At 44.6% G+C, this 15,070-nt stretch overlaps 2 protein-coding genes across 2 annotated transcripts; both read left to right on the top strand.

Moving 5' to 3' along the window:
- Window positions 1-468: 468 nt before the first annotated feature.
- On the top strand, window positions 469-1,071 carry LOC101949127 (olfactory receptor 8U3-like). The gene has a single exon (XM_008177186.2). The coding sequence runs from the start codon at window positions 469-471 to the stop codon at window positions 1,069-1,071; it is 603 nt and encodes a 200-aa protein (XP_008175408.2).
- A 12,549-nt stretch (window positions 1,072-13,620) lies between these two features.
- LOC112061076 (olfactory receptor 6N1) lies at window positions 13,621-14,583 on the top strand. Its single transcript, XM_024113620.2, has one exon. It carries the CDS (start codon window positions 13,621-13,623, stop codon window positions 14,581-14,583), a length of 963 nt encoding a protein of 320 aa, XP_023969388.1.
- The last annotated feature ends 487 nt before the right edge of the window (window positions 14,584-15,070 follow it).

The following is a 15,070-nucleotide window of genomic DNA, read 5'->3' as shown; positions in this document are numbered from 1 at the left end:
GAACGGGTGGGAGTTGTCTTACCAACTCTGAGAGGCCAATTAAGTAAGAGAAAAAAACTTTTGAAGTGATAATCAAGATAGCTCAGTACAGACAGTTTGATAAGAAGTGTCAGAATACTTACAAGGGGAGATAGATTCTCACACTATGTTTCACTCTATATGCATCCGAAGAAGTGGGCTGTAGCCCACGAAAGCTTATGCTCTAATAAATTTGTTAGTCTCTAAGGTGCCACAAGTACTCCTGTTCTTTTTGCGGATACAGACTAACACGGCTGCTACTCTGAAACCTGTAATTAATAATGGGGTGCTGCAAGTATATTATAAGAGGCCATCATCTTGGACAGTCATCTTCCAAAAATGTAAGCTGCTGTTTAATCACAATCTCAAACCATCTCCTTCAGTGGCTGCTTCTCACAACTGTATTTCTTTGCTTCTCTGTCTGGTACGGAATGCTATCTCCTAGCAGCGATGTCTTATGATCGGTATTTAGCGATATGTAAACCCCTGCACTATTCAACTCTTATGAATAACAGGTTTTGCCTCCAGTTGGCTGCTGGGTCATGGTTAAATGGTTGTTTGGCTACTACAATCTTTGGCTTATTCCTATCACAGTTAACATTCTGTGGTCCGAATGAAATTGACCATTTCTATTGTGATCCCATGCCACTGATGGAACTCTCCTGCAGTGACACACACCTGAGCATATTGGTGGATTTGATAATAGCCGGTTTATTCACCCTGCCTCCATTCCTACTAACCCTGACGTCCTATGTGTTTATCCTTGCCAGCATCCTGAGAATCCCTTCCACCACCGGGAGACAAAAGGCCTTTTCCACCTGCTCCTCTCACCTCACTGTGGTGACAATTTTCTATGGAACCATAATGATTTTCTATATGCTACCGAAAAGTGATACACTCAGAGATCTGAAGAAAGTGCTCTCTCTTTGCTTCACGGTCCTAACTCCCCTGGTAAACCCCCTCATCTACAGCCTGAGAAACAGAGAGGTCAAGGAAGCCTTAAGCAAAGCAGTCAGTAAATGCGGCTTTCACAAAAACTTGCAGAGTCTCTGAGATAATAAAATAGCCTGAGATTTTGAAAGCTGCCTGTGTGATTGAAGCAATCAGTCTGCGATGCACTGTACCTCAAAGTAGTCCCCTGTAACCTCCATATTCATCTTTTGTATCTATATGGTTGTGATATTTCATAAAAAACATGCCTTGTAAGGTATCATATGTAAGGTCATGATCTCCTGAAACTCATTCTTCTGTCAAAATATCTATATCATTATTGTATATGTCATTATCAGATTTTGTTATATGGTTGTTACCAAAATATTTTGCAAAAAGAAGAACAGGAGTACTTGTGGCACCTTAGAGACTAACAAATTTATTAGAGCATAAGCTTTCGTGGACTACAGCCCACTTCTTCGGATGCATCCGAAGTTAGTCTCTAAGGTGCCACAAGTACTCCTGTTCTTCTTTTTGCGGATACAGACTAACACGGCTGCTACTCTGAAACCTGTCAAAATATTTTGGGAGTTTGGGAGTCGCCCATACCCAGGCTGGTGTTAAACGAATATCACCAACCATTGACCAGCAAGGGTATTGTAAACAAGAAATTCACAATTCTGTAAGAGACAGTTGTGCAAGCACCACACAATGGGAATTGCTGAACTTTGTGACTCAGCAAGGCCCACCAGGACATGTCTGGGCCAGTATTTTTCCAGGGATATGAATTGACAGTATAAAATAAGAGACAGGGGCATCATGAGACCACCTCTCTCCTCCCCCACCTATTCTGGAGACAACAAGGACACTGGGAACACAAAGACTTTGAACTGGGGAGGTTGGGCTGAGAAGGGGATTCACCCTGTTTATTAAGAACTGTAATCTTCCCGCAACATCCAGTGGGGTGAGAAAAGCTGTTTGATTCAGATCTTACTGAATCTCATAAAGTTTAGGATTTAGAATGCGTTTGTATTTTTTTTCTTAGGCATAAAGTTCAAAGATAGATTTTAAGTGATTATATCTGTTAGGTAACTATCTTTCCATAGTTAATAAACTTATTTTAATGTTTAATCTTAACCAGTGAGTTTGTTTACATTGCTTGGGGAATCTGCTCAGATTACAAGGGCTGGTGCATGTCCACTATCCTTTGATGAAGTGGCGAACTAATTAATGAGCTTGCATTGTTCAAGAGACGGTCTTAAGCAGTTTAAGATGATACATTCCTTGGGGTGCAAGGCTGGGGGGATTTGCTGGTGTCTCCCTCCGTATAGTTCATGAGTGGCTTGGAAAGCATTCATGGAACTCAGTTGAGTGTGTCTGTGTATGCTGGTGACCGAGTGATAACAGTAACTGGGGGAGGGAGGTGGAGATTGCTGCTTCTCACTATTAAAGCATCAGGAGAAACAGCCCAGTCTGGGGAGATAAGGGGGCACAGCAGTTCCACAGCTCCAGGTTGTACCCCGGGGTCCTGTCACACAGCCCCATTAAAATTAAGTTGAAAACTCCCATTGAAAATCTCAGCACTCAGGGTTGTCCATCTAAGTGGAAGGACCAGGGAGGGAGGTGGCCAAAACCATGCTCCCATCATGGAGCTTTCAACCGGGCACCAGGAAGAGTGCAGACAATTTTAACCATTTTTTTTAAATTACTTAAAAATCCATTTTTTATCAAAATAAATGGTTGGTAATAAAAATACTAATTTCTGCTGTAGCCTATGTGGGGACGTAAGCCTGGGAAATCTGCTACCTCTGAAATTGCGCCTAATTCCATCCCCACCATACACCCCTGCAAACCAACCACCTTCATTACACTCACAGAGGCCGGATGTGAAGAGCCAGGCCCAATCAATGACCTTTAGACACTTCACCAGGAATAGCTTTATAGCTCTTATCTGAGCTAAACCTGGCTGTGACCAGCTCCAGCAAAGCAACAGCCCCAGGCTCCCAGGGCCCTTGGAGGCAGGGAGGTTGGGCAAACAAAGAGGTAGACTCACAAGCCAGGGACACTGGGACTGTCCAGACCCAGGTGGGGGTTTGCCAAGGCACAGGTAGAACTGAGGCCATTCCTGGGGTCACGTCTGTCAAACGGGCACCGAGGAGGGATTCGGCATGTGACCCTGCAGGGCAGAAGCTACTTTGCTGCTGCCAGCTGCACAGAACATTTCAAAGGGAGGGGACCTGTTACAATGAGTGTCCCTAAAACTGATTGGACACTGTGTCCTGAGAACGAGCCTTTCGGGAAATGCAGTCATTGCAGATAGCCCGGGTGCCTTAGACAGCTCTGCTCCATGGAGGGCCCTCCCCTCGGGGCGTGAGGCAACCTATGGCGAGAGGAAGCGGCTACAACTTACCAATGGGCAGAACGCCTGTGATATCAAAATGGCAGTGCTGGCTCAATCACTGGGAACACGTCAGGGCTTGGCCAGGGGCAGGGGAGCTGGGCACCAGTGAGAATGGTAGGACTTGAGCCCTGCAGAAACCATTTTCCAAGGGACCTAACAGAATTAGGCACCCAATTCCCTTTGAAATGGGAGTTGGATGCTTAAATCTCTTAGATGCCTCTGAGAATCTCAGCTTCAACAGTCACTGGGATTCTGTCACGGTAGCTTCTGTCATCAAATGTTTTTCAGCTGTGTGTGTGTCTGTGTGTGTTCTGTTGTCTCAGCTCTGCACAGTCTCAGGCTCGCTCTAATACAGTTTCAATCTATGCATTTCCAATGGAAACAGACCCCACAGCAACAGAAATGCACTGCATGGATGGGAAACACCTGATATACCTTTGAGAGCCACTGCTATTGTATGTGCTTTTGTAGCCACTAATGCTGCAATCATGCTGTTGTACAGTTTTGTTCCCAGTGTCTCTAACTTGGAACAGCACACACCTAGCAGTAGGTAAGAAATGAGGAAAGATGCGATTATGCTCTCTAGGGTAACTAGAGGGTAGAGATATGGGAAAGGGGCAGTGGTGCTACCCAGTGGATAGCAGTCAAAGTGGAAGTCATGAAAGGAGAACTTATGTTGCCAAATGACCAGCAAAGGGAAGTGGACAGAGGTAAAACAGTATAATACAGATAAGATGGCATCAGTGTAAATGGCGAGGAAAGAATTTTGTAGATCAATAGAACTCTGTTAGGGCTGTATTCCCACTTTGAACTTTAGGGTACAAAATGTGGGGGCCTGCATGAAGACTTCTAAGCTTAACTACCAGCTTAGCTCTGGTCCGCTGCCACCATCTCTAATGGATTCCCTCCCTGGGAAGCCTTGAGAAACCTTTCACCAAATCCCTGGTGAATACAGATCCAACCCCCTTGGATCTAAAAACAAGGAAAAATCAATCAGGTTCTTAAAAAGAAGGCTTTTAATTAAAGAAAAAGGTAAAAATCATCTCTGTAAAATCAGTATGTAAATTAACCTTACAGGGTAATCAAACTTAAAGAGCTCAGAGGACTCCCCTCTAGTCTTAGGTTCAAAGTATAGCAAATAAAGATAAACACTTGTGGAAGGTACATTTACAAGTTGAGAAAACAAAGGAAAACTAACACGCCTTGCCTGGCTATTTACTTACAAGTTTGAAATAGGAGAGACTTGTTTAGAAAGATGTGGAGAACCTGGATTGATGTCTGGTCCCTCTCAGTCCCGAGAGTGAACGCACTCCCAAACAAAGAACACAAACAAAAGCCTTCCCCCCCCCCCAAGATTTGAAAGTATCTTGTCACCTTATTGGTCCTTTGGTCAGATGCCAGCCAGGTTACCTGAGCTTCTTAACCCTTTACAGGAAAAAGGATTTTGGAGTCTCTGGCCAGGAGGGATTTTATAGTACTGTACACAGGACAGCTGTCACCCTTCCTTTTATAGTTAGGACAACCTCTATGCTATGTAATGAACTGGAAATATCTTTAGACATCAAAGTGAGGAATGTGAGTGAGCAATGTAGAAATGAAGATATTGAGGAATTCTGAAGCCGTATTAATAAGGGAATCAGAGACAGACAGCCTAGATAGTCCTAGGTTACCAATACTACCTAAAGATAGGAAAAGTGTACCATGGTGGAACAATGACCAATGGGGACACAAGAGCATCAAGGATGGAAAAAGGCAGCTACAACATCCACTGTAGTTAACTCCAGAAGAGAGCAGAGGGTAAGAACAGAGCAATAGACTGTCATGCTGTGTAATCGACCCTAGGGGCAGCAGATTGAAAGAAATGAGGAAAGGTCCGTCATATTTATCCAATTCTGAAATATACTGGCTAAGTCCTGTAATGTGAAAAGGAAAGGTCAGAGAAGCTGCAAGGTGGCAGCACATTCAAAGCAGGAGAAATGGGCATCTATTTTCTGAAATGTCCAGTAAGTGGCAGCAGATATAGGCTTAATATTATTTATTATTCTTATTAACAGGCCATCACCTAGAGTTTCATCATTATGTGAAGTATTTTCCACTGTGGGATTTTTTTCCCTTTTATAATTGTAAGCAAGGTCTGCATGAATTCTCCCCTGACCTCTAGTGATGAACTGGGGAAGAAGACTTCAGGAACTGACCTTGTTTGCATAGACATGCCCATTCTGCCTATGTATGATGGAAATGCTTTGCCCAAATAATGACTTTTCGTGGTGTTGGAAAACAAGTCACTTTGTTATAGGAGCAGGGGTAATAAAGAGTTGTGTATCCTTATGCAGGGATCAAAAGTAGCAGAACTGTATTTGGCATACCCCGATGGAGGGACTCACCCTCAGCTAAACTGCATTCGGTAAGCAGAAGACAGGGGTGCCAAAGCTGAGTGGAATTCAGAGAGGGCGGGGACAGGTAGTTTGTGGTGTGGCCTTTTTTTCTCCACTGTTTAATAATAGAGTTTAGTAAGACTCACTTGAAAGTCTTGTTGCAAAACAACAGAATTGAAATCACTAATTACCAGCTCTAAGCATTAGACCTGTTTTGCAGCACTGTCTCTAAAGCCAGAGACTGCCCAGCCTGCACTAGTAGTTGGGCTTGCCCACTAACAGCTGAAATCACAGAGAGCTGTGTTAAGTTGTGGGCCCTCAAACCACTCCAGAGGGCACAGGGAGTAGCCGGTGGAGCGGCAGATGTCAGGGCAAGAACCTGGGCAGCGGAGCGAGCAAGGTGCTTTTTTCTCCCCAACTCCCCCATGTGGGAGGTGAACTCATGCAGATGCATTTCTGAACTCTGGGTCTTTACTGACCAAGGACAATAACTGTGAGTGGGTTGTGGTGAAGAGAGGGACACGCTAAAGGAACTTTTGGTTGCTGGACTTAAGAACCTGAGGCACAAGGACACTGCCCAACGTACTTTGGGTTGGGTGTTTTGCTCATGATTTTATGTTATGAATCCTGCTTACAGCGTTTTCCCAATTTAATGCCGGGTTACTTTCCCCCTTTTTATTAAAACTTTCTTTTCCGCTCTCAGACTCTCTGCTTGTGAGAGGGAAACTGTTGCCACTAGAGGTGCCCAATGGGTAGTGCGTAATTGTCTCAGGTTATTGGGTTGGGGCTGGATCCAGTTTTGTGTTGTATTGTTGGAAAGGAACCCTTAGATATTTAACCCAGCCCCTGTTGCTGCCGACTCCAACCGGCAGAAGGGTTACACCAATACGTCACATTGGGCAACGTTTGCAACAAAGATTTGGAGACACAAAATTAGTCAGATAAAAGATAGGTTGAAGTGGGACCCTTATTAAAAAGTTCAAACACCATCACCATAACAACAAACAAACCAACCCCAAAATGGTTTGAGAATAATGTTTTCCCAATCTATTTTGCAAGCAAATTAATAATAAATAAATCAAGTGGTTTGTTGCTGAAAAGCTGAAACAATAATTTTACGAGAAAACTTGGGTTACAAAAATGAGAACTTCATGCTTGTATATCAACTTCTGGAAAGCAGGTGTATGGAGACAATATAAAAATAATTTAAGGAAATGTGTGTGTGTGGGGGGGGGGGGACTGCCCTCTAGTGGATGGAAATAGATCCTGTCAAATGTGCCCTCTTCAACTAGTATCTAATTCAAGTATTCCAGAACTCAGATACTGGTCTGTGCTTTGAGCAGAATGACCCCAGACTTAACTATTCTCTTTTCATAGGAATTGCCAGACTGGATCAGACACTAGGTCCATCTAGACTAATATCCTGTCTCACAGAGGCCATAACCAGATGTTTAAGAGGAATATGGAAGAATCCCATAGGAGGTAAAGGTGGAATAATCTGCTCCCCATATAGCTCTCACTTTGGTCTCTGATACTTAGAGATTGGGTCAAGCCCTGAAGCATGAGGTTTAATATCCCTTCCAGAATGTCGGTTGTCATTAATTATGATATCTCTGTTCAGGAAGGACAGGCAGGGCAGAAAAGGTGGGGGAGTTGCGTTGTATGTAAGAGAGGAGTATGACTGCTCAGAGCTCCGGTATGAAACTGCAGAAAAACCTGAGAGTCTCTGGATAAAGTTGAGAAGTGTGAGCAACAAGGGTGATGTCGTGGTTGGAGTCTGCTATAGACCACCAGACCAGGGGGATGAGGTGGACGAGGCTTTCTTCTGGCAACTAGCAGAAGTTGCTAGATCGCAGGCCCTGGTTCTCATGGGAGACTTTAATCACCCTGATATCTGCTGGGAGAGCAATACAGCGGTGCACAGGCAATCCAGGAAATTTTTGGATAGTGTAGGGGACAATTTCCTGGTGCAAGTGCTGGAGGAACCAACTAGGGGCAAAGCTTTTCTTGACCTGCTGCTCACAAACAGAGAAGAACTAGTAGGGGAAGCAAAAGTGGATGGGAACCTGGGAGGCAGTGACCATGAGATGGTCGAGTTCAGGATCCTGACACAAGGAAGAAAGGAGAGCAGCAGAATACGGACCCTGGACTTCAGAAAAGCAGACTTTGACTCCCTCAGGGAACAGATGGGCAGGATCCCCTTGGAGAATAACATGAAGGGCAAAGGGGTCCAGGAGAGCTGGCTGTATTTTAAAGAATCCTTACTGAGGTTGCAGGAACAAACCATCCCGATGTGTAGAAAGAATAGTAAATATGGCAGGCGACCAGGTTGGCTAAACAGTGAAATCCTTGCTGATCTTAAACGCAAAAAAGAAGCTTACAAGAAGTGGAAGATTGGACAAATGACCAGGGAGGAGTATAAAAATATTGCTCAGGCGTGCAGGAGTGAAATCAGGAAGGCCAAATCACACTTGGAGTTGCAGTTAGCAAGAGCTGTTAAGAGTAACAAGAAGGGTTTCTTCAGGTATGTTAGCAACAAGAAGAAAATCAAGGAAAGTGTGGGCCCCTTACTGAATGAGGGAGGCAACCTAGTGACCGAGGATGTGGAAAAAGCTAATGTACTCAATGATTTTTTTGCCTCTGTCTTCACGAACAAGGTCAGCTCCCAGACTGCTGCACTGGGCAGTACAGCATGGGGAGAAGGTGACCAACCCTCTGTGGAGAAAGAAGTGGTTCGGGACTATTTAGAAAAACTGGACGTGCACAAGTCCATGGGGCCGGATGCGCTGCATCCGAGGGTGCTAAAGGAGTTGGCGGGTGAGATTGCAGAGCCATTAGCCATTATTTTTGAAAACTCATGGCGATCGGGGGAGGTCCCAGATGACTGGAAAAAGGCTAATGTAGTGCCCATCTTTAAAAAAGGGAAGAAGGAGGATCCGGGGAACTACAGGCCAGTCAGCCTCACCTCAGTCCCTGGAAAAATCATGGAGCAGGTCCTCAAGGAATCAATTATGAAACATTTAGAGGAGAGGAAAGTGATCAGGAACAGTCAGCATGGATTCACGAAGGGGAAGTCGTGCCTGACTAACCTAATTGCCTTCTATGATGAGATAACTGGCTCTGTGAATGAGGGGAAAGCAGTGGATGTGTTATTCCTTGACTTTAGCAAAGCTTTTGATACGGTCTCCCACAGTATTCTTGCCACCAAGTTAAAGAAGTATGGGCTGGATGAATGGACTGTAAGGTGGATAGAAAGCTGGCTAGATCGTCGGGCTCAACGGGTAGTGATCAATGGCTCCATGTCTAGTTGGCAGCCGGTTTCAAGCGGAGTGCCCCAAGGGTCGGTCCTGGGGCCGGTTTTGTTTAATATCTTTATTAATGATCTGGAGGATGGTGTGGACTGCACTCTCAGCAAGTTTGCAGATGACACTAAACTAGGAGGCGTGGTAGATACACTAGAGGGTAGGGATCGGATACAGAGGGACCTAGACAAATTAGAAGATTGGGCCGAAAAAAACCTGATGAGGTTCAACAAGGACAAGTGCAGAGTCCTGCACTTAGGACGGAAGAATCCCATGCACTGCTACAGACTAGGGACCGAATGGCTAGGTAGCAGTTCTGCAGAAAAGGACCTAGGGGTCACAGTGGACGAGAAGCTGGATATGAGTCAACAGTGTGCTCTTGTTGCCAAGAAGGCTAACGGCATTTTGGGCTGTATAAGTAGGGGCATTGCCAGCAGATCGAGGGACGTGATCATTCCCCTTTATTCGACATTGGTGAGGCCTCATCTGGAATACTGTGTCCAGTTTTGGGCCCCACACTACAAGAAGGATGTGGAAAAATTGGAAAGAGTCCAGTGGAGGGCAACAAAAATGATTAGGGGTCTGGAGCACATGACTTATGAGGAGAGGCTGAGGAAACTGGGATTGTTTAGTCTCCAGAAGAGAAGAATGAGGGGGGATTTGATAGCAGCCTTCAACTACCTGAAGGGGGGTTCCAAAGAGGATGGAGCTCGGCTGTTCTCAGTGGTGGCAGACGACAGAACAAGGAGCAATGGTCTCAAGTTGCAGTGGGGGAGGTCCAGGTTGGATATCAGGAAAAACTATTTCACTAGGAGGGTGGTGAAACACTGGAATGCGTTACCTAGGGAGGTGGTGGAGTCTCCTTCCTTGGAGGTTTTTAAGGCCCGGCTTGACAAAGCCCTGGCTGGGATGATTTAGTTGGGAATTGGTCCTGCTTTGAGCAGGGGGTTGGACTAGATGACCTCTTGAGGTCCCTTCCAACTCTGATATTCTATGATTCTATGATTACTGATATCCATGTAAATATCCAATCCATGACATTGGAAACAGTGATGCTTTGCAGTTTAATAATGACCATGACATGCCCACAGGTTACTTACCTTAGAACAACTCCTGTGCAGTTACTCTGTACATAGGGCTGCTTTTCACCAGCTCAGGTATTTCAATTAGGATGTGACTTCGAATACATCGTCTCTCTCCTTATCTCTTCAGTCAGTAATGCCAGGGAGAGGGGAGACTAGTTAGACATCCCCCAAATATCCAGGTTCCATTCTGTCACCAGGCAGGGGCTCAAAAAGAGCTGTTATAAAAGGACACATTTATGGAAAACCCTTTCCAAACTGTCAACTCTACAGTCTCTCTGGCACTTTTGTAAGTACAGATTTGAGAACTCAGTGATGCTTGGGATGAACATTGGCCAAATCAAAGAGATCAGAAAACCTAAGAAGTTTACTTTAAAACAGGATTGCCCCAAAAAGTGGTCACTGTGCATAATCCCAGTAGCATCAGGACAGAGAAGGCTGGACATTCCCTTTCCTATTTCAAACGATTTATTTTCTGTTCCTTTGGGAGAGGCAGGAACCTCTCAGAAATGAGAATCCAACACACAGAATGCTCAGGCAACCCATAGGGCACATACTAGGAACGACAGTGGATCTATAGGGAAGTTATTGCAATAGTTATTAGGATACAGACCAGTGGGCTGTTGCATCAAAAATATGTAAACACATGATGCAATAGCATTAGAAAGAAGCACAGTGACTCTTGTCAGAGAGGTCATGCAGAGAAGTACCCTGCCTTGCCCAGCTCCCACTCACTGGTGATGACCCAGCTTTCATCCTTAGTGTCCTAGGCTGAAAATATTGTGTGGGGGAAAGGTCCTTGCACACTAGTCCTGCTCCTGGCATACGGGCAAAGATCCGTAAAAGAGGGGAGACAAAGCTTGTTGTCTGTGGCCACCTCTGTTCCAGGACTGGTGTATATAGTGTAAATAAATGAGTTACACTAAGAGGCAACATCACTGGATTCTCCTCCAATAGGAAACTTTGACGGTCTGGGTGGTTTCCCAGGGTACAACCAGGAACTGTGAGACCTGCTCTGCCCCCTGAACACACTAGCCTGGGGTTTCTGTCACAATGCTCTGCTAGTGACAAGAAGCAAACCCCTCCAGGTGCTGTTATCACTCAGTCCAGCAGCAGGTGGAGCCCCACACCCAGTTAGATTGCATGAATGCTCCCACAGCCACTCATAAATCTCACAGAGAAAGACACCAACCGGATCCCACCAGCTCCCAGCCTTCTACCTCAGGGATGTACCATCTTGGACAGAACAATACCAATTTATTAATTGATTCACCACTTACTTCAAGGGAAAGTGGACATGCACAGCCTTTGCTACCTGAGGAGATTTACCAAACGCTTCAGAAAAACTCACTGGTGAGGATAAACATACAAGTAAGTTTATTGGCTACAAAAGATAGATTTTAAGTGATTTAAGTGATAGGCAAAAATTTCAGAGAAGTTACCAAAAGAAATAAAAGCAAAACACATTCTAATGTAATCTTAACACTCAGTACCCTTACAACTTAGATGCTTCTCATCACAGGCTAACTGGTTGCCTTTCAGCCAGGCTCTTGCCTTTGATCAGTGATTCAGTCGCTTGGTGGTGGTGGTTTGTAGATGGAGGTTGAAGAGAGAGAGCATGGAAAATGTCTCTCACTTTTATAAGGTTCTAGAGGAGAGCTGTGTAACAGGCTGTCATGCTGGGAAATCGACATTAGATGCCAGCAGAGTAGAGGAAATGAAAGGGGGGGCGGTCAGAAATACTGACTCGTGACCAATAGATTTCACTAGCCAATAAAATAATGGGAAAGTTATACTGTAAAATGGCCACTAGGTGGCAGCATAGAGCCATTGGGTTAGAAGGGACCACAAGGGTCATCTAGTCTAACCCCCTGCCAAGATGGAGGATTTGTTGAGTCTCGGCCATCCAAGATTGATGGCTGTCCAGACTCCTTTTGAAAACTTCCAAAGAAGGAGATTCCATGACTTCCCTAGGCGATCTGTTCCATTATCCTACTGTCCTTACAGTTAGATTAAATCTCAGGAAAAATTTTCTAAGTCTGCTATGCTGCAATTTGAACCCTTTGCCTTGTCCTGCTCTCTGTCCAAGAGAGAACAAAATTTCTCCTTCTTTTTTATGGCAGTCTTTCAAGTATTTAAAGACCGCTATCATGTCCCCCCTTAACCTCTTCTTTTCCAAAGTAAACATACCAAGTTCCTTCAGCCTTCCCTCATATGGCTTGCCTTCCATCCCTTTGAACATCTTTGTTGCTTGCCTTTGGAACCTCTGCAGTTTCTCTACATCCTTTCTATACACTGGTGACCAAAATTGGACACAGTCTCCAGCTGAAGCCTAACCAGAGCTGAGCAGAGTGGTACTATCACCTCACAAGACTTGCATGTTATGCCTCTGTTTATGAAACCTAAAATTCCTTTTTTTGCAACAGCATTGCATTGCTGACTCCTGTTGAGCTTGTGATGCACCACAACTGCAGATACTTCTCAGCAGTGCTGCTGCCAAGCCAGTTATCCCCCATTCTGTATTTGTGCATTTAGTTTTTCTTCCCTAAGTGAAAGCATGTTGTAAGGGTAATATAATGTACTTACACCACCCCTTTAATAATATTCAATATATGCTGCCATCTAGTGGGCATTTCTGAAAATAGCTGCCCATATAACATGCCATCACCTTGGATAAGCATCTCCCAAAAATGTAAGCTGGTGTTTGTTCATGATCTCAAATACTTGACACATAGGTTCATTAGACTTAAAAAAAGTTACAATTATAGAAGTCACGCTGTACAAGTCCCATTGAGCATTGTTAGCTACACAGCTTTGGAGACACAAAATGAACCAAGTGGGAGAACCACTGAAGTGGGACCATATTAAAAAGCGTGACGACTGAATACAAATATGAGGCAGCATTTACACTTTGTAAATCGAAGGGGAAGCTCATTTTCCAAAGGTAGATCAAATGCACCTGCTCATTCCTTCAGGTAACTGAAGGTCTCTTCAATGAGAAAATCCAGTTTCTGCAGAAAGAGGAGAGACAAGAACCTTAGCTGACGAAACTACGTCCTGGTGGCCAAGTCCTGAGAAATAAGACTCATCGCTTCAAGCTTGAGCTGTGCTGTGGTTATAGGTGAGCACCATCTTCCTTCCTGACCACCAAACAGGGGCATGAATGTGTTTTGTGAATATTAGATGGACAAGGTGGTGTTGTAATATCTTATACTGCACTAACTCCTGTTGGTGGAGGAGAGAAGCTTTTGAGCTACACAGACCTCTTCAGGTGAATATTAGCAGTTTTAGCCTCATGTTCCCACAGCACTGCCAGTCGACGTTCCTAGCACCATTTCACAGAGATGGAGCTTGTGAACCATGTTTTGTGACATGTCCTCAGGTAGTGACCAGGAGAGGGAAGGGAGTTTCTGAATATTTATGGAATTAATTCATGACACTTGATTACCTTTCAGCTCTTCGTTCTTCCAATTGAATTGCACAGTTTTCTTTATTGTTCCTAGACTCAACCCATGTCAGACAGAAACTGGAGAAACCAAACGGCTGTCACAGAATTTATCCTCCTGGGATTCGGGGAACTCCCTGACCTACAAATTCTTCTCTTCCTGATGTTTCTAGTGATCTACATGGCAACCGTGGCCGGGAACATGCTAATCATTGCACTAGTTATGGCTGATCAGCACCTTCACAACCCCATGTACTTCTTCCTGGGGAATTTGTCCTGCTTGGAGACCAGCTACACCTCCACCCTCCTGCCCAGGATGCTAGTCAGTCTCCTGACTGGGGACAAAACCATCTCCTTCAGTGGCTGCTTCTCACAACTGTATTTCTTTGGTTCTCTGGCAGCTACAGAATGCTATCTCCTAGCAGCGATGTCTTATGATCGGTATTTAGCGATATGTAAACCCCTGCACTATTCAACTCTTATGAATAACAGGTTTTGCCTCCAGTTGGCTGCTGGGTCATGGTTAAATGGTTGTTTGGCTACTACAATCTTTGGCTTATTCCTATCACAGTTAACATTCTGTGGCCCGAATGAAATTGACCATTTCTATTGTGATCCCATCCCAGTGATGGAACTCTCCTGCAGTGACACACACCTGAGCATATTGGTGCAATTCATACTAGCCTGTGTATTCACCCTGCCTCCATTCCTACTAACCCTGATGTCCTACGTGTTTATCCTTGCCAGCATCCTGAGAATCCCTTCCACCACCGGGAGACAAAAGGCCTTTTCCACCTGCTCCTCTCACCTCACTGTGGTGACAATTTTCTATGGAACCATGATGATTTTCTACATGCTACCGAAAGGTGATACACTCAGAGATCTGAAGAAAGTGCTCTCTCTTTGCTTCACGGTCCTAACTCCCCTGGTAAACCCCCTCATCTACAGCCTGAGAAACAGAGAGGTCAAGGAAGCCTTGAGCAAAGCAGTCAGTAAATGTGGCTTTCACAAAAACATGCAGAGACTCTGAGATAATAAAATAGCCTGAGATTGTGAAAGCTGCTTGTGTGATTGAAGCAATGAGCCTGTGTTGCACTGTACCTCGAAGTAGCCCCCTGTTACCCCCATATTCATCTTTTGTATTTGGTTTTGATATTTCATACAAAGCATTCCTTGTAAGGTATCATGATCTGCTGAAACTCATTCTTCTGTCAAAATATGTATATCATCATTGTATACGTCATTATCAGTTTTGCTGTATGGTTGTTATTGAAATATATTAGGAGTCTGGGAGTCGCCCACTGTTAGTTCTCCAGTGACAACATAGGAGGTAACACACACCCAGGCGAGCGTTGAACGACCATCACCAGCCGGGGAATGATAAAGAAGAAGTCTACAATTTTGTAACTGGCAGTTGCGCAAGCACAACACAATGGGAATTGTTCAACTCTGTGACTCTTCAAGGCCCACCAGGACATGTCTGGCCCAGTATTTTTCTAGGGATATGACTTGAGAGT

This window comes from Chrysemys picta, chromosome 12 (genome assembly GCF_011386835.1).
Source record: "Chrysemys picta bellii isolate R12L10 chromosome 12, ASM1138683v2, whole genome shotgun sequence".
Classification (NCBI taxonomy): domain Eukaryota; kingdom Metazoa; phylum Chordata; order Testudines; family Emydidae; genus Chrysemys; species Chrysemys picta.
Note: the sequence above shows the minus strand (reverse complement) of the source record. Positions and strands in the feature narration are given on the sequence as shown.